This window comes from Micropterus salmoides, unplaced genomic scaffold (assembly GCF_014851395.1).
Source record: "Micropterus salmoides isolate LMB-PRFRI ecotype aquatic unplaced genomic scaffold, ASM1485139v1 Ms_hic_scaffold_15, whole genome shotgun sequence".
NCBI lineage: Eukaryota > Metazoa > Chordata > Actinopteri > Centrarchiformes > Centrarchidae > Micropterus > Micropterus salmoides.
In genome coordinates, this window is record NW_024040596.1 from 24541123 (window position 1) to 24565916 (window position 24794).

General features: G+C 38.5%; 1 protein-coding gene across 3 annotated transcripts in view; it reads left to right on the top strand.

Annotated features, from left to right (window-relative positions):
* Positions 1–16278, top strand: part of gdap2 (ganglioside induced differentiation associated protein 2) — a 37062-nt gene extending 20784 nt beyond the window's left edge. For all 3 annotated transcript variants that reach the window (XM_038721205.1, XM_038721206.1, XM_038721207.1), the window contains 3 exons: positions 4559–4613; positions 5530–5673; positions 13937–16278. In XM_038721205.1, the coding sequence (XP_038577133.1) occupies positions 4559–4613; positions 5530–5673; positions 13937–13978 (241 nt within the window). In that variant the 3' untranslated portion in view covers positions 13979–16278. The remainder of the gene's footprint in view (positions 1–4558; positions 4614–5529; positions 5674–13936) is intronic.
* Positions 16279–24794: the final 8516 nt, after the last annotated feature.

The window sequence follows — 24794 nt, forward strand, 5'->3', positions numbered from 1 at the left end:
TAGGGATCATATTTCACATACAAACAAAACTTGTAAATGTTAATAAAGGCTCAACTTCTAATTCTGAAGCAATCTTTCTTAGTTTCACTTCTTAAGCTGATACTGGCTCTTTTGCCTTGGTGATGATCTAAACAGGGACTGGAACCACTAACCCTGGCCTGGCATGTCCAGCATGTCCAGCCCATCGACCCTATTGATTCGCTACAGATGCCTTTTGGCTGCAGGCAACCTAACCAGCAGCCTAAAGCCAAACATGAATACAAAAGTTTCCAAAACTGTCTGGCAAAGTGGGGAGATGTTTATTGCTTTCTTCAGGAGATAGATGAGCTTGTGATGTTGATCGTTATTTTTGTCAGAATCCATGTCATGATTTAGTATTCTGGATTCCCCTCTGAGTCAGTTTGTCAACTAAATGATCAAGTCAGATGCAGTCAGATGAACAGATGCAGCTTACCCCAGCCAGACCACCTCTGTGTGTGTATGTGTGTGTGTCATTACAATGCAAACTGTTGCAAATGCGGCATGTTATTGTCAGTGTACTGCCATGAAATGAACTGCCAAGTCTCCACTACCAGTGCTGAGCAGATTATAGATTACACGTCTAAGTGTCAGTCACTGAAATCTGAAAATAATGGCTGACATCACCCATTTGTTTGTGGACTACCATTTTGAAGCCTTGAGTTTGGCATTTTGTCCGTTGCCATCTCAGTTTTTTGGAACCAGAAGTAACCAAATTTGGACTGGAGGGTGGAGCTAGCTAGCTTGGTTTGTAAGGTGCATCTGTAATTCACTTTAAAGGTTCAGTGTGTAATATTTAGGAGGATCTATTGACAGTAATGCTATATAATATCCATAACTAAGTTTTCAGTGGCGTATAAAGACCTTAAAAAATTAACTGTTGTGTTTTTATTTCCTTAGAATGTGCCATTTAGGCCCTGGGTAGCAATAGGGGTCATCTGTGGCCTGCTCCAGATAAGCTAGGACGACCACCATTGCATTGGTGTAAGGAACACAATGTATAGGTTCGCTGTTGTGTGTTTCTGCATTATATTGTACGTTCATGTCATATTCTCTTTTCATATTTGTTGTGTGTTAATATGCCTGCTGCAGCACAAATTGTCCATTTGGGACAAATAATAAACTGATTGATTGATTTCTGTCTACATACAACGCTTGTCCTCATACATGGACATCACCATAATGCGGCGCCATGTTTCTACAGTAGCCAAAATGGACAAATGGGCGCAACATAGCACGTTTTGTCACCACGTTGAATATGTACGAAGAAGAAGAAGAACAAGTAACGTTAGTTGTAGTAGTCAACTGGTTTATTAGAAGTAAGAAAAGAAAAGAAATTAGTACAAATGAAATAGCATATGTATAATTTAGCACAAACGCCAACAGAGCGTGTCGGCCACTGCACGCTTAGAAAGGGAGGGGTGCACAGTGACTGATGGTGAATATTTTTTTTCTTTTTTTCTTTTATTGTAAAAAAAGGTATAAAGTGTACATGGAGCTTTGATTCATGTCAAATCATGTGTTGCATTTACATATTTTGCAAACATGGAATTTCTAATGTGGTTATAACGGTTCATTTGCTGTCCATGTAGAGTGAACTAGATGCATGTTGTTTATATGCTCTGATAATGCTAATCCAACACATCTTTGTAGTAGCGACCATGTTGATTCCACATTTCGACTCAAGAGCACATGAACACACGCCCTAAAGCATCTGTTTTATTTTCTAAGCATCTATTTAATTTACTAAATTAAAAACATTATGCTGTATCGAAGATGACTTAAAACTAGTAATTAATACCATAAACTCATTAGCAAAGTGTTTATTGAGGTAATAAATCAAGTGAGAAGTAGGGTAATGTTTTGTCATTAACTTCAACGCAATCAGACTTCTTTTTGCAACCAGTAGAGTTGCCTCCTGCTGGACATTAGAAATAATGCAGGTTTGAGGCACTTACGCACTGGCTTCTCCTCTCACGCACTGGCTTCTCCTCTCAGACCCGGAGGTTGCCAGTTGGTTTAATGATCAGTTTGTACAGTTTAGGTTACTTCAGGTTTGTTGGCATCAGAGATTCACCCTGTGGCGCTGGGTATTTTATAGCTGCCATGGTTTCACTGTCACATGAAAATTAGGGACAGTGCCCTGCGACTGGCAGTAAGGACTGGTGGCTCCCATCTCCTTAAAACAAGGAAACTGAGAGTGTGCTACCAATTATAAGGTAATCACAGGCTTAACTGGCTTATACTGGTTTGGTAACCTCAGGATTGCATTTCTGCTTTTTGCCAATGATGTGGTTTTCATGCTTCATTGGACCGTGGCCTCCAGCACACACTGGGACGGTTTGCAGCTGAGGGTGAAGTGGTTGGAATGAGGGTCAGCACCTCCAGCTCTGAGTTCATGATACTTTGCCAGATAATAGTGGCTTGCTCCCTGTTGTTTGGGACTGAGTTGCTACCTCAAGTGAAGGATCTTGAGCTTTGTGGGGTCCTTTTTCAAGAGTGATGTTAAAGTGTGTACAATTGACAGGCAGATTGGTGTCTTATTGATCTGTGGTTTTGGTTGTGTTGATCCAGACTGTCGCAGTAAAAAGAGCTTTGTCCAAAGGTGAATTTACCAGTCTGTTCCAATCCACACCTCTGGTCATGATCTCAGGGTATGAGATCATGGAGACAAATGACTAAAATGAGTTTCCTTTGCAGGCTGTTTGGGCTCACTCAGGGAAAAGTTTAGGACTTCAGTTAAGGTGATTCTGACATCTGATTAGTGTTTTGGTCAGTGTTACAGTACAATATTATTGTATGGCAGCTGTGGTGACACTGTCCATTTGCACATCTGTCCAATCACAGCTATTGTCCAATACAGAATGTTAGAGCCATTTGCAGAGAACTACAGATATCGACAATGAAAATAACTGGGATATTTGGGAATATATTGTCTACAAAACTATCTGATGTGTGTGCGGTGCTTAAAGAAAAGGCCAGGAGGAAATCCATGGGAACCCTACTGTTACTTACTATTTGCAATATCCTGTTGAGAACCAAAATGTTGGACTAATGTTTCCAATCGTGACATCATAATGGCACCAAAGGGGAAGTTAGGTGAAGTGGAAAACCTCAAATAATTTGAATTAATCCTCTGGGGACCATGACATGTCTTTAACAATGTTAATGACAACCCATGCAAAAGTGCAGTTAAAAATATCCCCTCCAGTGGACAAAGTCTTTAATCATCAGTTGAGTCAATATTGCACTGTGAACTGATTGTTGGATACTCTGACAGTGTTGCCCTTAAACCCTGAGTGTAGAGTTTGCTTATTTAATAACTGAGCGTTTACAGAATGGGTGGTTTGATCAAATTCTGTAATAAGTGAAATTATTTTCTTCCTGTGGCAGTTACGGAGCTACACCTGTGAGGTTGATCTGGATAGACATTGTTTCTCTCATTAAGGGTGTCACTTGGCCCAAAATATGTTTAATTTGTATGTGTACACTCTCTAAAATATGTCAGAATTACTAAATAGGGCCACGAATTTGTCATCTCTCTAATAATCCATGATATTTTCATAGAAATAAATGTCAGTTTTGCTTTTCTTTAACTAAATGATGTGACACAGCCATGATTCATCTTGTACCAACTAATACATAGTTACAATTTTTAAAGTAATGTAATGTAAAAATAATGTAATGTAAAAAAGTTGGTGGACTATTTCTAGCTGCGAAATAGCACGTCTTGCTCTAATGAGTATTTAGGGCAGCAGGACTGTGTGTGGGTTTACCTAAAATAAGCCACATCGCCCACATTCATAGTTATAAAGAAACACTGTGACTCACTGATGTGTTTTTAATAGTTTTTGGACAATAATGTAGCTCTATGAGAAGAATAAGATACTGTATGAATATCAAGGTCTGGCTGCAATATTTGTTAAGGATCAATTCTTTGTTGGAGTTGTTGAGAAGAAAAAAATTAATTTACGTAAAACTAAAGTTAACATTCACGGTGTCTCATCTGGAAATGGATGTGTTATTACATTTTTCATTTAGTTTGGAATAGACATAAGATTTGGATAATTAGCATTATCATTATTGTTGAACAGACGAGAAAAGTTACATGCACATACTGAAAGTCAAACTATCTACGCCCTTCTGTGAATGCATTCTCCACCCAATTAAATAATAATAATCAACCATATAAAGAGTTGTTTTGACAAGTACAGTCTCCAGACACTGCACATATATAAAGGTTGGTGTGCTGCATGAGACGCTGAAGGAGTGTGTGTGTATGTGGTAAATATTTCCATGCTGATTGATGGGCTGGAGCTGATTGTCTGAAGTTTGCTTTGGGACAGCAACTCGAACCTTTGGCCACAAGGACAGTGACTTCACACACATCTTGTCTTCTCTTTCAACAGATTAATCCTCTGCACATCAAAGTCCTCCTTTTCACACAAGCTGTTTATCTTTCCCTTTGTGTTTAAGAAGTAGTGAGTCATTCCTTGCTGTAAAGTATTGTTGCTGATGTCTTCTGTTTTCTGTATTGCAGGTTTAAAAAGAATTTAAAGGCCTTCTACTTTGTACATCCAACATTTCGCTCTAAGGTAAGATTGTATTGAAATTACCGATATTTGCAGTCTCGACAGAGCCTACTGTAAATTTGGGCCTAGATCTTAGATCCAGTCATTACATAGATTTCTGTACTGTACTGAAATTGTAGTAGCAGTCATTGTTGTTATAGAAGTATTATTGTTCTATTTATTTAGTGGTTGATTGCATTTTTTCATTCATACATTTCAACTGAATTTGTCACTAAATGTTTCCGCTTATGAGGGTGTAAAGGCTCCCTTTTACTACATTTCAACCAATTTTACCAAATTTGGTAAAACATTTGGCTGACCTTAAAATAATTGTCATTCAGTTGATTTATGTAGTACTGGTTTACCATAACCTGCCATGACTCTCTTACAGTAAACAACAAAACACATCAGCCCTGCAAAATGTGCCTGCTATAACAACATGATCATTTAAAATAGCTCTGTGTTTATGTGTCTGCCTCACTTGAAATCTTTAGCAACTGTGTCCTTGGACAAAATCCCTATGAAGTAGATGAGGTATTATCCAAACATCAGTGTGTTTGTCCATCAAACTGTATTTAGATGCTAATCCTGATCCAGATGCAAAACCAGAACATGTAAATATTTTACTATTTTTAAAACAACATCTAGAGAATTGTATAACCTTGGCAGAGATATGCCCTCTGAGTGCTTTCTGGTTTATATCTGGTTTCTTTGTTATTTACTGGAATTGCAGTAATTTTGGCTCCAATGGCCAATCTTCCTCTTGGGCATAATTAAAGGTTCATTAGACTTAATGTACTTCTGTTGTTTTCTTTAGAAAGTTGTGTGTCAGTTTTGTCTTTGTTATGGCAAGATTAATATATTGGAAACAAAATCAAGACAAAATGCCATCTATAGCTGATGAAGTGTTCTCTTTTGTCTTTTCGCTGGCTCATTCCAGGTGTCAACGTGGTTTTTCACCACCTTCAGTGTGTCGGGGATGAAGGACAAGGTTCGCTACCTGGACAACCTGCAGCAGCTCTTCACCTGCATCAAACCTGAGCAGATCGACATCCCTCCATTTGTCCTGGAGTATGACGCACGGGTAAGCATCATGGCACACAAATCCACAGATAGATCGCGCACACGGACGCTATTGCACATAATCTGTAGCCATCTATAACTATTTCACTCTTTTCAATGCCTCTAAAGTCTGTGGCTCTCCGAGATACTTTCAAAACGCCACTGAGTAAATCCTGAAAGTTCTTGTTTTACACATGCATATAAAGTTGGGGCATTGCTTAAGATGAATCGCCTGTATTTTCTTAGCAGTGTCTTACTAAAACAACCAGACCAAGCCTTTAACCCCTGACTTTGTGTCTGTAAATGGTGCTGGAGCTTCATGTAGGTTGCTGAGGAAGATGCATCCTGCAACATTTTCAGTGTGTTATTATAATAATAATAATAATAATATAAAAAAATAAAAATGATTTCTTTCAACACCAGTACATTAAAAATTGTAGAGACCGCAGGGTGATGTTGAAGTAGGTGGAGAATGGATCGGTTGATGGTGTTGAAGGCTGCAATGAGCTTTTGCATGATGAGGATGGTGATGTGGCCAGAGTCAGAGGAGAGGAGGTGGTCATTGGTGACTTTGAGGAGGGCTGTTTCAGGCTGTGTTGTGGGAGGAATCCAGATTGAAAGGGTTAAAAATGGTTGTTAGAGGTGTTGGGCAATGCTTCCCAGTCTACAACAGGCGGCATACACTTTAGCTTAGGATATGGATTGTCTTGAATACCCAACAAAATATCCAATTACTGTCTGCAAAACATCTTGAATTTGAAACAAATGATCCTGATTACCCGGTGTTTTAACTTGAAAAGGATGTATAGCAGATGCAGATCTCTGGAGCCAGATGTGTAAAACTCATTTGTGACTCTAATATAGGTTGAAGGATATTCGTCAGATAAAAGGGGAGTGATATGGCAGATCTACATCTGGCCCCTGTTGTTTAAAGCTATAGTCAGTGACTGACTTCCTAATATATATTTGAGTGTTTGTGTGCATCTCCCTTTTTGTATTTCCGATCAGTCTTGCCTTTGCAGGCGGCAAGCTGCGTTTTGAGTTACATACTGTGTAGCCTCACATCCGCTCCCCAGCTTATTGTGTTTTAATGGAAACCTAACCTCCCGCTAATCTCCCGTTTACTCGCAGTGTGTTTTATTCTGAGCACTATTCATCATCTGTTTTCAAAGGTAGAAAAACAGCACAGAGGGAATCTGTTTATTTATCTCCATTTGATGATTCTCTTTTTGCTCATGTAAACCAGAGAAGGGAATATAATATAATATAATATAATTTGGGATCCAATGTTAAGATAATTAAATGAAGTCAAGGGTATCAATAGCTTTGATGTAACAAGACTCTGGTGCAGAAAAAGAGAGGTAACTGTACTTACCACAGCTTTATTCTTGTGCACTGACCTGTGAGAAAGTGTTGCAAGTCATTCTGAAGGAAAAGGGACTGAGGAAATGTTTAGATCCCAGACGTAGGCTTGAGACTGTTTTGAATTCAAACCAGACCTTTAACAGGAACTATGTCAAATTAGGACATCAGAAAGGTGGCGATTTGTTGTTTGTGTTGGCTGATAAAAGGTATAAATATGTGTCCTTTCCTTTGTTGAATCTTGGATTGTGGATGAGGATTGAGGCGTATTCTGCCCAGTAGAAGAGTAACCTTATATCTTATATCATGTGTTGGATTCTTCTGTCAGGATTCACACAAGGTTCCATGAAATTACTTTGTTGTAACTTGAACTAGATGCCATTTAACATCAGAGGGGATTTCATTTGAATATTTATGAACGTTCACAAGTAGAGAAAGCTCCTCTATTTTGAACCATATACACCTTCAGGGAAAGTTAGTTTGTCTAGTCTGTTACAGTTTATTCATACTGGGGGAAAAAAACTTGTACAACAGTCAGACCAGCCTCTTGGAAGTGAATCAACTTTAGTCACCTGGACTGCACATGGGCAACTGGAAATAATACTTCTGCAAACCAAAGTGCATATCCACATGTTGGAGCTGTCTTACTGCTGATAGTGTTAGTTAGCTTTAGGAAGAAGGTACACCTGCAGGTTTTATGTTTAATTCCCCATGTACCAGAGTAAAATATTAGTCTTACATTAAATTTTTGATATATAAATGTATTTTTGACACATACAGGGACAGAAAATTGCAAGTCAGAGGAGGCATGTTTCATTTCATGGTGCCCAGTCATAGTTTTATGCTACATAGTTTATGTTACATAAACAAATGAACAGATTAGCTCCAGCTGTTCCAGCAACGAAATACTTATACTGCCATATTTACATAGATTTTTATAGTAACAGCTCTTGTGATATTCAAATAGGAGACACTGTAGAGACAAACTGAAATTACATATAGTATCAAACAGAGCAAATGTTTATAACCATTTTAAATACGGTATTGAATAACAATTAGTAAAGATTAGGTGTAAGATTAGAAAGGTCATACACTCACCTAAAGGATTATTAGGAACACCATACTAATACTGTGTTTGACCCCCTTTCGCCTTCAGAACTGCCTTAATTCTACGTGGCATTGATTCAACAAGGTGCTGAAAGCATTCTTTAGAAATGTTGGCCCATATTGATGGATAGCATCTTGCAGTTGATGGAGATTTGTGGGATGCACATCCAGGGCACGAAGCTCCAGTTCCACCACATCCCAAAGATGCTCTATTGGGTTGAGATCTGGTGACTGTGGGGGCCATTTTAGTACAGTGAACTCATTGTCATGTTCAAGAAACCAATTTGAAATGATTCGAGCTTTGTGACATGGTGCATTATCCTGCTGGAAGTAGCCATCAGAGGATGGTGGCCATAAAGGGATGGACATGGTCAGAAACAATGCTCAGGTAGGCCGTGGCATTTAAACGATACCCAGATGCCCATTCTTTCCCATTCTGACATTCAGTTTGGAGTTCAGGAGATTGTCTTGACCAGGACCACACCCCTAAATGCACTGAAGCAACTGCCATGTGATTGGTTGATTAGATAATTGCATTAATGAGAAATTGAATGGGTGTTCCTAATAATCCTTTAGGTGAGTGTATTTAGGTTAGACTGCAGTGGTTATACTATTAAAATTAGCCATAGTAATGTTGTTAGCAGTGATTTTACCAGTAAAGCTAGCAGGATCCTGGTCTGACCTCTACTATGGAAAAGATATAAATATAACTATAAATTCATAGTAAAACTAGCAGAAGATATAATAACCAGAGCTTTTGATTCTGATATACAGTGCTGTCAGAAATTGCTAGCAGAGTAATGTGTTTTTTCATATTTTTTGGCTCAGTAGTCAAAGCATTGGACATCAATGTTTAGAGTGCAGTATTTAAGGTTGTTAATATCCAGTGTAGGACTTGTAGCTCTCTTGGGGGTTTGTATAAAAAGCGCTACAGTCCAAAATGCCAACACCATCAAATTAAAGCTGACAGACAGTTCTTAAACCTCACAGTCACTAGTAATAGTAATAAGTAATAATACGTGTTATGGTCACATGTTTCTCCCTCTCTCTGTCTCAGTCTGGAGAAACTACTCTCACTGTCAGTTTGTCAGTGTTCTCTATGGCTTCACTTACTCATCAGGAACATATTCTTTGGTAAACCTCAGTCTCCTGCAGGGAATTTAACAGTTTGCGAACACTATTGGCTGGCCTCCTCTTAGGCTGTAGTACAGGGTATTTCCCCTTTTCAGCTCTGCAGCTGAACTGGGCAACAACATTCACATCAACACCTGTGTGTTGTTGTTACCCAAAAATAGTTTGCTCTGCTGGGCTGAATTACAGTGCTAGTTGAATCCAGGAAATATTATTTATATATATTATTATTCTTGTTCACTAAAAATGTTAGAAGGAACACACCACATGAGACACAGGCTGTGTGAGCACAGTGATTAACCTAAAGAGAATTAATCACCTGAATCTGCAGCTCCCCTTAGCTTTACGGAGCTTTTTAACGAGTTTCAGCTTTGTTTAGCTGTCTAACTTCACTGTTTTGGTTCCCTCTCGCCACACTCATAGCATTGTTTTCGGGAAGTTTAAAGCTTCTGAAGGGGAAAAAGGTCTAAACTAGGTCACTAAAACAATAGAGATATGTACCACCGGTGATAGACACTTAAATAGCAATAAGAATATTGTTTGATAGAATATTCGATAGTTTCACTTACATGCAAACCGCACACAATTTGGGTACACCATCGACATGTGACACAACAACAGAAACAGCGTGGAGTGAGAAAATTTGTGCAGACAGTGAGGAAATAGTTGAAATTCAAAGTAAGGTGGTTATATTCAGCCTTTTTTCTGCTAGGTAATTGAAGAGTATAAATAAAACATTTCATGATGCCAGCCCTAGTATAAACTGTATGTCAAGGGCTAGGAAGTTCCTGAGCTTACACCACATTTACATTTACTCATTTGACGCTTTTATCCAAAGCGACTTACATTTGAGGAACAACATACAAGCATCAACAAAGCATCAAATTCAGCACGAGATCTACAACTGACAATACATACTAGTAAGAGCAGCAATAAATACTAGTAAGAGCACATATCGCATCAATGGGGTAAATACCTAGGAAAGAGTAAACAAAAAAGTGCAATCAATACAAGATAACTGTAAGGAAGATGAAGAAGAAGAAGAAGAAGTGCGAGTTATAGCCAGGACTGGGATCGCTTTGTGTGAAGGGATGGCAGAGCCAGGCGGCGTTCGTTGGAGGAGCGTAGTGGCCGGGAATGAAACGTAAACTTGTATTATGGAGTTTAGGTAGATGGGTGCAGACCCAGTAGTGACTCTGAATGTAAGCATTAGTGACTTGAGTCTGATTCTGGAGGCAATGGGGAGCCAGTGGAGGTCACACAGTAATGGAGTGACATGAGTCCTTTTGGGCTGATCCAAAACCAGACGTGCTGCTACGTTGTGAACCATTTGTCAGCTAATTGCAGCTTTCCTGGCATTGCAATGAAGAGCTAGAAGACCACAATCAGTTCCACCTTACAGATGGATAGTAGTAGTAGTAGATAGTATAGAAGAAAAAATAAAGCAGACAGATCCAGATGAAATTAATTGAAAGCAGTAGAGAATTGTTTTTGGCACCTGTGATTATATTCAGCTCTATCACAACAATGCTGAGCCCTCCACCTGCCTCAGGGTCGCAAATAAATGATTACCTGTTGGAGACCAGCCACGTCACTGCTGCCGTTCTTGTTACCAATTGGCCCAGAGGGGTCCTTCCTAAAGGGACATGATGATGTTCTCTCTTACTGTAGATCCCTAAATAGTGGCCTTAAAAAGCCAGCCTTTTAAAAAAATGCATTACATATAATATATATATATATATATATATATATATATATATATATATATATATATATACATATATATATATATATATATATATATATATATATATATATATATATATATATATATATATATATATATATATATACGAAGCAGCGGCGTCGTTAGCCCTGGGCCCCGGATGTTTTTTGAAAAGCCCCGGATCTCAGAAGGATTTTTAAAAAACAAACCACAAAAGGCTGAAAATTGAACTTTAATTGCTTAACTAACGTTACGCGCGCGGGAGCGAGCGAGAGAGAGATTATTGTTATTATTTATTCTCCTGCACATTAGCGGAGAATAAGATGATCCAACTGTAGCTCTGTGTCTGTCCTCTCTGCTCCACCTGAAGCTGTGAGCTGCACTTTATCAGAGGCACTGAAATTAACGTGTGTGGATTTGTGGTGATGTTAATCACCTGACAGGCAGAGGAGGCATTATACATATTTCATTTCAAGATCTCTGTTGACTGTGTGCGCGCAGTTGCGCAGTAAAGCGCTGGTCAGGCGCTTGTCACATGCAAACATTTAGAAAATCAGGCAAATATCTTTTCAGTTTAAGGCTTTATGTTCTACTAATACAACTGAAATCCAGCTTTCTCTGTATGCAGGTTTACCTGCTTCAACAACGAGCTGCTCTCGTGTTACTGCCACAATAATTCTTTGCGTTATGAACATTACCTAGATGATTCAGGAATAATCACATTGCATTGGTAGCCTGTGCTACTGCAAAGCGAGCGGTTTGGTTGGCTATCTCCATAATAAAAGGCACAGGCAACAAAAGTTGGTGGGCAGCAAAAGTAATATTTTAAAGTGATCTTATAAACACCGTCAAAAGGAAAATAATTGTAGAAATAGCTAAATTACAGATAATCAACCTCGGAAAATATCCTTTATTCTGGAAATGTCAGAGAACCCAATTAGATTCTGAATGTGCAGAACATGAACAGAAAACCTGCTGAAGCACAGTAGCTATTAAAGTCCAGGAGTTTATAACTGAATTAAAACTGATTTAATTTATTAATGATGAGGTAAAATGGTGCCACATGCACATTTAAAGAGGTTACCTCAATCAGTCACGCCTGCATGTGTGTTGATTCAGCAGTGATGATATTAAAAGTTGATCTACAGGATAAACATATCTGAAAGCTGAGAGCTGCTCTGCATTATATTCTGTTACAATTTTAGATTTTGAATTGTTTTATCATACCTTTTATTAAAGAGTGTCCTGGGAATAAATAATCAGTTACAAGGTCATAAAATATCAAAATAATCTTAAATATTCACCACAATTCAGCAACAAGGACGATCAAACGAGCAATCAGTCATAACATCTGAAGGCAGAATTGCCAGCCTTCAAGTCATAGTAAGGTTGTGAAACAAAGATACAGCCCCCTGCGGGCTACCTGAATTTTGTGTGTCCATTTACATAAATAATTTCCACAATAAATTGATGCGGAAAAGGCAGAAATTGGTGCAGAAAAACACCAGAATGCAGGAAATTAAGTGTTTAACACTTTTCTGGAGGAGTACCCCCAGAACCCCCACTTCATACTGTCGCAGTTTTGTTGTTATATTCTTTAATTTACACACATGACATTACAATTTAGCAGACATCACACAGTTAAACAGTGTTGTTGTGAGTTCTCTTATGCTGTATAAGTAGAGGATGTTTACTGTTGCTTTACTGCTTGGTGGAGGGTCAATTATTATGTGAAGATATGAAGTTTTATGGGCTGGGCTAAGCCCCCAATGTTTCAAGATCCTAAAAACGCCCCTGGTAGGAAGCCTCCATGTTTTCCTATCTGATTGTTACATTTATGTCAATGCTTTCTGCTAATGCAAACTCAAAGGTCCTCCATGTTTACCGTTTGTCAGTACAATGTACATTTTTGCAGCACTATTTCCATCAATCAATAGTCATGCCATACTCACCACTTTGCATACTCACACGCTGCAGAACAGAAATACAGTTTTCCAGGGCTATCCCCGACTAAGGATTTACATAGTTGAATCAAAATCGTCAAGTAGCGCCTATAGTCAACTGATCCTCGAATCATAGGTGTACGTGTCGGGGTGGGGGGGTTAACACAGGGAAGCTCCACTTTAATCTTGATAAGCTGCAGTCAAAGGTCATTAGTCAGTGTAAACACTGTACATCTACAGCTAAACTGAGGCTTATTGTTAACACTTTTCTCTCTGCACACCAAGACTGGTGAATGGCAGGAGTTTTGCATGTGGCCAACAATTACATGCACATCGCGGTTGCTCGTGGTTGCTCTATTCCAAATAATTTACTGTTTAAGAAGGATATATTAATCTTTGCGCGGCCCACGAGGTGCGGCCAACTGAGCTCAACACCGCAGCGGCAGTTGCTCCTTCTCTGTCTCTTCATGGAAAAAATCCCTCCCTCAAAAGCCACTCAATCAAGAACACATTTTAATGTGCAGTGAGTGCACGCGCAGGGTGGGTGCAGGTGGGCAGTGTTGATTAAAGTCTAGCAATGTCATTTTTGTGTCAGAGCATATATAAATAAAATTACAAACATAAATAAAACAAAAATGCTTCTGAAATAAATGGCCAACCCCAGCTTCAATGGATGCCTCTCGTGTTGCTGTATTTCAAGTGGGGTCAAATTACAGTGAACAAGTCTTCCTGGCGCATCCTCCATCCCGTTCCTGGTAGGGTAGGCATTTAATTAATGTAAATTATGAAGTACTATACAGTTATTTCCACCTCCTTAAATGCATTTACCCATCTTTTGTTAATGACTGACCTTTGTTGTTTGTTGTATTCTTTGGATACCTTTACTTTATTTTGAGAATATACAATAGTTCTCTGATTTGTATACGTAACTATTAGTTTGAAATCGACAACATGATGTACCAACTCTGGCTCCTGTGATATCTGTTAACCTCAACTTCTTTTCTCCTCCATCTCAGGTGAACGGACCCTACCTTCCCTCCCAGTCTTCCAGTCTGTGACAGGACACAAATCAGACCTCCCTGTCGGGTTGACGAACGAACGCCATTTATGGACATCATGTTGCCCGTGGGGTCTGAACTCCTAACCTCCTCTTAAGGCTATAGAACCATAATGGGGGAACTCCTTTTGTTTTGTCCCTGCCAAAAGGACAAAATTAACAGTCGCAGCCCACATTTAGCAGCACGTGGCGTGGTGAGCGGCCATTTCTCACTCACCACAGACTATTTATTTGTGGATCTGGTATGGTTTCTGGATTATGCCTTACTTCAAGATTTCTTATTCAGCAGTTTCCTCAAACATCCCTAAATATGAAGTATCATGTCAAGCCTGACAGTTGCTCAAAGCCTTTTCCATCGTGTGGTCACACCAGACGTCCTTGCCCATGGCTCAGAATACTGTCAGACTTTCAAATGCTGGAGTTAGACACGGGAGGATGACGTCTATCTGGATTTCCACACCGTTTCATTCTGTACCATACCACGCAGGACAGGTGAAACTCTGAGTGAAGTAAAGACTAATGCTGCATTTCACTTAGGCGGAAGTTGGAAATTCCCACCCGGTATGTTGTAGTATCAACCTCTGCGTTCTCCTGCGGTCACAGTCAGAAAATCCCGGGGGAGAAAAATGCATTGGAGATTTTCTTAGACAAAAACACTGCTATTTGTGTAACAGCTAATGTCATTCGATGTTAGCTAGCTAGGTACAATAGAACATTAACTTAATATCACAAAGTTACATTTATCCATTTAGCAACTTAAGGATATAATTTAACATCTCGGAAAGTATGCTTATTTGCTTTCTTGCCACGAGTTAGATGAGAAGATCGATACCACTGCCGCAGCTACAGCCAGGAGACAGGTAGCTTAGTTTAGCATGAAGACTATTAGAAGGGGGAAACCACTAAGTCCCTGTAAAACCACAATTTATCATTTTTACACTTGAGTTTTTATACAGATTAGCAAGACCAACAAGAAATAGCATGTTAGTTTGTGAGCTTTAAAAGGTGCTGGTAGGTGTATTTTCTTACCTTGAAACAGAGCCAGGGTAGCTGTAAATATGAAAGTGCTATCCCTTTTTATCCAACTCTCGGCAGGAGAGCAAATAAGCATATTTCCCAAAATGTTAACCTATTCGTTTAAGCTTTAAATCCACACGGTGGCTGGATTTCAGGTGATGTGTTGAAGATGTTAAATGATTGTTTAAGTGCTGCTGATCTACATATCTACATCACAAAAATCCAAACTCTGCCGGCTTTTCTGTTGTAATTTCTTATTTCATGGAAGGCGGCAGAGCATATCTGTGCTTCTACCAGCCTCGTGAACTTCTTGTCACTAACCTTGTTAAAAGTAGCGCTGAGATGCCAAATATTCACTGGTTTCAGTTTCTCAGATGTGAGAATTTGCTGCTTTTTTATGTTTAACATTGTTGAAAATTGCATACTTTGTCTGCACAAAAACAAGCAAATTCAGGACGTCATCATTTTTCACTATTTTTTGAAACTTAAGAGATACAACAATAGATATTTAAGAGATACAGCAATAGATATTTAAAGAAATCAGTACATTAATCGGTAGTCGTGGCCCTAATCACAAGTCTGTGCCTGTGTGAGGATAGCTAGCCTCCTTGCTGTCTGCAGATGCATTCAGGAGAAGATGTATCACAAATATTCTCCCACTCCCAACTTACTGCATTTGCTTCCAAATTGTCTTACAAAGTTATATTTTGTCTTACTTTGTAGTTTTCAGCAGCTCTGCTTTCTCTGATATTCACTCTCTTTGGTTGAACTGTTGCTCACTCACTCACTCACTTTGTTTTAAGGGTGCACAAGCAAGAAGGGATGATGTAAATTGTAGTTTTATAGCCATTATCACCCTGGCATGATGATGGAAACTAGAATTAGCTGATTTTTCGTTTCCCCTTGCTAATGGAGCTTCAAATGTTTTGCACCTGTTTGTTACAATGGGCGCTTTGTTCCTCAGTCACTAATTTCCCTTTTTATTTGCACAGTTTAATTTAACTTTGACTATCAGACTAGAGGGTTTCCTTATCAGGGCAATTGCAAATGTACTGAAATAAACATTCATGCAGTCATTATGTAGCAAACCAATCTGTCTGGTAGCCCAAGGAGTACAGAAACACTATCACACATTAAATGTAGATTCTGTCTGTTACTGTTGTAACAGATAGACTGTCCGTGTAGTTCTGTCTTTACCCGATCCTGTCTCCTGTGTTTTCACACACCATCAAAACGTCAGGAGTCTTTAAATAATTTCAGCTCTGTTAGCAAAAAAAAAAAAAAGAAAACACAGACAGAAGTGTGTCCACACAATCAGATAAGTCATGTGACATTATCATTGCAGAGTTCAGCTCAAAACTTAATTGTAACTTACATGATTTTGTAGCAACGCAAAGAGGCGCTGTACCAGTTGTTCAAGGACATTTCAGTAAATGCTGTACTCTGTTTTAAATCAATAAACAATCAATCACCCTGTAAAGAAAATGCAAGCGGTCAAATTTAAGTAGATTTTAACAACTTTAATCCTCTCTTTAATGTCTTTAAATCTAATTTTCTAATTTTCCAGTGAGAATTGAAATGAAAATGGGTAAATTTCCTCACCTCCATTTTACAAAAAATAAAGATTTAAACTCTGAATATGACAATGAGTTGTTAAAACTGTCATAAATGCGAAGCATTTGAGTGAATCAGTTTTCCCTTCAGTCGTATCCATTATGAAAAAACAACCAGAAAATTGGCTTCACATCAGTGAAGTCGTTAGTATAAACTTTATTGTCAGAGCTATGATGTCAGAATGTATATAAATGGTGAGCCAAATTTTACCTTTATAGGACCTTTATTGATATGTATATTATCTTTTTTCATGATTTCAACAACTTTTGAGATTTACAGGAAGTGACATCATTGGTGTTCTAAACTTCACGTACTGATTTTTTAAAAAGTGTGTGTGTGTGTGTGTGTGTGTGTGTGTCTACACTGATTAAAATGATTTTCCTCTGTAAAGTGTTTGTTATGTGAAGGCTCTTATTGTCCTTTAGTAAAAAGAGTTGCTCAACATATTTAATTTGAAGCTGAATACAAAGAAAGTTATGTTTATCTATCATTTATCCATAATTTTGGTTATATTTGTTTTTTTATAATGCGCTTCAAATCAAGGATAGGTGATCTCGACGCTGCAGGGAGGAACCGTTGGCGGGGATGAATAAAATTAAAATAATCTGTGCTTGCTTTATACAGTCTATGCCTGTGCTGCAGCCAAACCTCTGTGGAGGTAAAATCTTTCTTCAAACAGAGTTTACTTGTGGATACTTTACATTTCAAAGGACCTCCTGAGGCCTTGAGTTTAAGCACTTTAACATTTCAGGTTGGGTGTCTCCAGGGAGATGATGCAAAACCACTGTCAGCTGCGTTGTCCTGATGGGTGAAGGTTTGACTTGACTTTATGAACAGGTAAGGAGCAGTGAAGAATGACGAAGTGGTCACAATTGTACTTCATGGATCGTAACTTGCTCACATGATTTGGGTGTCAAACCACCATAAAAGACAAAAACAGTAAGTCCATTATGGTTACCTATCTTTCCAGTGTTAAAAATTTACTTTAAAAGTACAACTGTATTAAAAACAAGATTAGTTTTAATACAGGAGAAAGAAGATTGTATTATAGGAATATTACTTCTGATGCCTAAATGTGTAAGCTTCTTTATCATGTTGTAGCTGATCAAAATTGAGCTAATTTAGCAATATGAATCTGAAATTGAATATCTGAAAGTAAGTGGAGTAGAATTAGTAGTACTATAAACCTACCTAACGGCATTAGACTAATGTACTTATTTACATTCCACCACGTTTTCACTGCTAATGGCTAGTTTTAAACTTCACTAAATAAGAAAATGCACAGTAGAGAATCTTATTTACAACTACATCCAATTAAGACAACATTAAGTTAGTTGAGTATAAACATAGCAGCTTTGTTTCTCTGCTTTGGGATTCTGAATCCTATATTTGCTTAAACCGTGTGGTAACCAAATGGACAATGGACAAACAAGCTAGCAAAGGGCTACATGTTTTGAATGTGATGGGACAGTCAATCGAGGAAGCTTTGTGTTGTAAGCACAAAGTAACCTTAACGAATAAGGCTGCTTTATTATTCTTTATTTTTCTCGTACAGAAAGCGCACGAGAAGGCCCAAACCAACAACGTGTTTGTCTGTCTCAATATTTTCATATATTTCCAGCATGTCTATGGCACTCACCCCCCAAGCCTGTTCATTTCTACTGAAGTTGTGAATCTACAGTAGGGCTGTAAATAGTGAAATTATTGGGGACTGTTTTTAGCTGTGGATTAATCCACATTTAGTCCTCTAGCAGTTTTTATAACTGTCAAAATAATCCACTTTTTGTGTGTTAATGGTGAGGATTGTGACACTGATGTGTTTCATAGTTTTTGGATGGAGCTCTTCTGTCCTGAGGAATAATATCAGGCTTTGGCTACACAGATAAAGTAGGCTCAATTCATTGAAGATTTTGGTCTTCTCAGAGATTTGTCGTAGCAATAGTCAGATAAGTCATATTTTCAGATTTCAGCTTGAAACATTTTAAATTGAACCTTACAAGTTGTCCTACAAACAAGTCTGTGTAGCCAAAATCTTATTTCTCTGTTCCATAGAGCTCCACTGTTGTCCAAAAACTATTCTATCAATGAGCCACACTGTTGTACTGAGTGACATGTTCCTTTGCAGTAAGTTAAATATAAAATATATCCAGAATTATCCTTTAAGTGGGATATTGTCTTGCATAAATGTCTTAATTTCGAGGAATGAAAGAGATCTCAAAACAACATGGTAAGTTATATCATGTCATGAGTTGCTTCAGTTAGAAACAGAATTAGGTACAGCTGTCATGTTTATTTGCCAAATATTCAGCTTTTGTTCACCACATTGTTGTATTGTCTGTGACATTACCAATCTTATTATGCCACGCACATATGGTTTAATTTTTATTTTATTTTTTATGTATTTAACAGACTTACCTTCAAAGATTAGACAGACAACAAATACAATTCCTCGGGTGTGTTTTCCCTTTAAGAACACAGCACGTAAGTGGCAGAATAAAAAAGGATAAACAGCAGGTGTTGCACTCAGTGGTTTTTTTGCCAGCAGTCTAACCTTGCCTCTGCAGATAACAGCATCATGTTCCAGGAAGTTAAGAAGTGGCCCTGTCCTGATTATAAACCTCCAACCTGCACATCTGCCCTCAGCTGTCCTCGACACCTCCCGTCTCTTCACCTGCCCACATCCTGCTGAGACTCTTTCATCATGTCTTCATCTTCTTAATCTCTCTATTCGTTCTAGCTGGATTAAAGTGCTGAGCAGGTGATGAGGGTGGAAGGATGCTGTTGGCTATTCTGTAAATAAAGAGCTGGTGGTGAGTGGAGGAGCAAATCCATCTTTTATGGACCTCCCTCTGTGACAGGCAGGGTTTAGCTGGTCAAAGCAAAGGGGTAGACACCGCAGGAAAACAGGAAATTATCAATCGGCTTTGGCCAGTGTTCAAATTACAGAGGAGCAAAATGTTTTCTTTTTTTAATGCACTGAAACATAGAGACACCTGGTGTAGGTGAATATGTTGTTTTGTCGTATATATACACACAAAAAGAACCTGCTGTGGTCATCCACATCATGTCAGGTTTTAGGCAAGCATTAAAAACTTAATTAAAGAGACCAGAACTGACTTGTAAATGTGCTTGTAGAATTCGACTTGACTTGGACCAAAATAAAAAAAAACGTTTGACATTTTGGGAAAATACTCTTCTGTTTATGAGAGTTAGATGAAAAAAATGATACCACTGTTATATCTGTATGTTAAATATAAGGCTACAGCAGAGCCTAAAAGGACTTTGGCTACAGTCAGCAGCACGTAACTTAACATAGCTGAGCACAAAGACTGGAAACAGGCGGAAACATCCTGCCTGGGTCTGTTTGACTGTCACAAGATCTGCCTTAAAGCACCTCTAAGGCTCACTAATGAACATGTTCTATATCATTTGTTCTCCATTATTTCTTGGTCAAGAACAGTGACTTCTTGAATTCTCTGCTGGTTGGCTAGCAACTGCTGAGAGCTAGCCTGGCACATTACAGCCCTTTAAAACCATTACCTGCCATTTTACCATTTGTTTTACCCCTCCCTCCAAAGCCACTCCCCCAAAACACATTTTCATGCACAGTGGGTAGACAAGCAGGTAGGCCAGCCAAACATTTCATTTGGACCGTGCTTATTAAAGTCGTGTGACAGCCACAGAAACGTCTGAACATTTGATTTATTGTTTCCTTTCGGGATATAAAGAGAATTTCAACAAATACCACAAAAAATGCTTCTGATATAAACTGCCTTACCCGGCTTTAAGTGGCAACACTAGAGCTCAAAAGGCATTATCTGTTCTCATCTGGTGAAACAAACTTTATTGATAAGGTCAAACCCTGCCAAGCATTCTTGGTGTGGATGCACCCGCAGAGCTTCTTGACTCCCCTTTTAGACCGACTGTACAAAGGACTTTTATGCAGCTGTTTTACATGATAGTGTTTCCCATTATCCACTGTAACGGCCAACCACCATATGAACCTGTAGGGAGTATGACAGAAAGGGAAAGGCTGTGAATCAGGATGAATCATCTGCAGGTTTTTTGTACAACACAAGGTTCACACATTTGCACATATCCCAATGAAAGATGAACAAGCTAATGACAAATTGGCTAAACAGCAGCATCAAGTGAAGTTTTAATGATATATCGCCATTAAACCTCAGCACTTGAAGTGAACAGCCTAGTGTGTGACCGCTTGATTAATTTGAAACTAGGTCCAATCTTCAGCTATTAAAACATTTAAAACCTTCTATATTAGTAATAAGTCGAGGTACAGAAAGGGGGGAATGTCGCAACCATAGAAAGTGTGCGGGCGCACTAATGAGACCTCCTGGGGAATGCTGAGTACATGAGTAGTTTTCAATGTCATTACCTCTTCTCCTGCTGGTACATTTCCCAGCATTTTACTTTAAGATTTGAACGCCGATACTGCTGTTGAAAATTATTTTCTTTGGTTGTGTATTTTATTTGCTGTCACCCATCCAATGTGGTGGTTTGTCCTTTTCAACCACTGGTAACCGCACTCCAAATGTTTGTGACCCCAAGTAAAGGATTGGTCTTCATCATAATAAAAAAGAAAGAAGAATACACACAAGAGTTTTTTTTAAAAATTGTCTACAGAGGCGAATAGCATAAAAACCAGAGGAAAATCTGATGCACTGTGGTGACACAAAAGAGCAAGATCAAACAGGACTAAGACTACAGTTATGTTATCGGCTCTGTGAGGCTGAACTTAGACACAGCAGCTAACATGTTGATTTTTAGCAGCTAAGTTTACCATGTTCATCATCTTAGTTTTGGCATGCTAACATTTGCTAATTTGGCACTAAAACACAGACGAGGCAAATGGGAATGTTAGTTTTATTTTGAGTATTTGGCCAAAAACCACACTACTGGACAAATTGACCAGGGGCTCAAAAATGGCAATCCATCCAATAGTTTAAAGCTATTTCAATAAAAATCAAACACGTCAACCTCATTAGGATTCATCCTGGGGGCATCATTGTCTGTACAAACGAATAACATTTTTGACCTGCTGATGGTGCAATTTTGAAGGGATCACCAAAGCTATTAGAATTTATCCACGAGGGACCCTGAATATCTGTAGCAAAAGTCATGACAATCAATCACCAAAGTCAGCAGGAATCACCTTCTGAGGACCATGAATGTCTGCACCAAATTTCATGGCAATCCATCCAATAATTGTCAAAATATTTAAGTCTACACCAAAGTGGTGGACCGATATAAGCAAGTTGCATTCCCATGACAGGAGAAAGGTAGTAGAAAATGTAGTAAAAATAGCCCTATTATCCACCCATACACATCAAGTCAACATTGGAGACAAAACATTCCATAAAACACAGATTTCATATGGAAAAGTCAACTGGCTCTGTGCTGTTATCTTTATGTATGAATGTGCCTCAGTCAACAGAGCTGTCTGTTCTGTGTTCACAGCCCAGACATGTGGCAGGGTTTCAAACTGAGCATGTGATTGATTAAAACTGAATGCCCACCTCCCTGAATTCTGTGCAATGTTGAGGGGGTCAGGATGGGGTCAAAACACAATGAAGGGATGTGGCCTCTAAGGGGACAAACTGGGCTAAAGTACAGATTGGAGGGGTCAAACTGAAAAATAAAAAATAGAAATACTTCACTATTGTCCACTTTTTAAAGTATGGGTTTTATTTCACTCAGCTCAATGCGATTCTTGGCTTTATGTCTTTTGTAAAGCATTATGTAACTTGTTAAGTGCTACATAAAATAATTATTATACAAAGAGATGTGTTGTGTATAAAGTAAAATAGTGACTGTGTCCACATGCAAGCAAGCACTCACTCAGGATACCCGGGCATGTTGTATCTGAATGCAGCACAGCAACAGTATCAATAGCGCAGATAAGCTGTTATACATCTGTGGTTTGTTGATACTAGCTGAGACATTGAGGCATGTAAAGAAATTATCCCTGTTAATGTCTGCTTGTCAGTAATGCAACTCTTCAGTTTGGAACATTTAAATGCTATATTTGTTTACGGTACAGAAATATTGTAGGCAGGGTTAACAGCTTTTCCCAAAAAACAAGCCTAGCAGCCCATACACACAACAAAATACTCCAATACCAAATACCAACCAACCAACTTCCTTTATGCAGCCATAGAATACATCATAAAAGAGCAAAAACCCATGCAGTTAAACAAAAATGACCACCAATAACTAAGTACATTTACTCTAGTAGTGTACTTGAGGTACTAAAGTATTTCCATTATGCTTTTACTTCATTACATTTCAGAGTGAAATACTGTACTTCTACTCCACTACATTTATCTGACAGCTGCAATTACTAATTACTTTTTAGATTAAGACTTTACATCAGTTTATGAGATACCATTCAGTGGTTCCCAACCTTTTTAGCTTCTGATCTGTGTCTGAATGGGGCCTCTTGTAGATGAGTTGTTAAACAAAGAGATTATGATTCACCAAGGGAATGTTTCCCCTCTGAACTTCTCAGATGGTTTCATTTAAATAACAGTTTCAGGCGGCCCAAATAGGTTATGTAAGTGTTAAAACTAGCTAGCTGTGACACAGTGTCCTGCTGCAACAGTAAAATGTTACTCACACATTGATGATGATTAGTCTTAACCATCTAAAAATGTATATCTGGGCCATTTTTCTGCTAATACTGGTTTTCTGATACTTTACATACAGTACATTGGCTGATAATACTACTGTACTGAAGTAAGATTTTAATACAGGACCTTAACTAGTAAAAGTATTTTTGTGGTATTGCCACTTTTACTTAGGATCCCAATACTTCTTCCACCACTGCATAAATAGCAATATATAGCATCCATCGCTAAGGCAAACTACACACAGCCTACTGTATGAACATCAGCAGTGGTGGGAGAAGCACTGAGATATTTTACTTACTTATCAATACCAATACCACAGTGTAGAAACACTCTGCTACAAACAAAATGACTTCATTCAAACTTTTTACTTTAGTAAAAGTATTACCACTTCACAATCGTATATTACAGTATTGGACTACAATCCCTGATGCAGTAATGTGTAAATCACTTTACCGTTGTAGCAGGTACGGTGGGGATGATTATTAATTACTTGTACTGCTGGTAACGTGTTAGCTCATCAATAAAATGTTATTCCTTCTTGAACGAGATTCTGCGAGTTTTGCATTCTGGCATGAAGTTCTGAGTTCAGCCACTTTGCTCCCACTGCATCTCAAAATGTTTTTTTATGTTGACCTTAAGTAACTGAAAGTATCAACAGCAGCACTACCTTCTCGGACGATTCACCATGTTTCAAGCAGATGGCAATTATGTTGTGGGTGTCGATTTTTCTCACTTAGCGTCCTTTTGGGTGGTGCAATAATTAATGCTGCACGTTTGTGCATTTTTAAGATAACAATGGATCAAATGACTATGTGGACAGTGACAATAGATGCTCACACTGACTGAATTATCACCCAACTCTGTAGTTCCCCTCCATAAAGCTGAGGGAGGTGTTAGCATTTCCTCATTGTTTTGGTTATACATGCAGCATACTGTTGTGGTTCACTCTCAGTATCATTGCTCTCATTAGTGTCATTTCCAGCTGCAGCCGGCAGCTATTTTCAACCCAAGCTGTTTTCAACAAAAAATAGCTATGATTAACACACGGACTGGAAGAAGTACTCAACTCTTTTACTTTAGTTATAGAAGCAATGCCACAGAAATTAAGTCCTCTGTAAAAGTTCTCCATTCAAAACTTTCTGTAAGTAAAAGTAGACACAAAGCAACATTTGAATCCAAAATGTAAACATGGAGTAGCAGTATAAAGTAACATAAAAGGAAAGTACCTCAAAATTGAACTCAAGTACAGTATTGGACTTAATGTACAGTTATATCCCACCAGTGCTGTACACTACTGGCTCAGCACCAAATGGCAGCTTGACAAAGTCACGGACCATCTGGCAAACACAGTGGAACATTTAGCAGCTCCACAGTCAGATATTTTTCTCAAGAGGAGACTAAAACAGAGATAAAGGAAAGTAAATAATTAACTTATATTCATCAGAGGAAACACAAAACCACAAAATGGACTACAACGGTTGCAATGTGAACCTTGGGGGCATTTGCGCCCATTAAAAGTACATGTTTTGACAGATT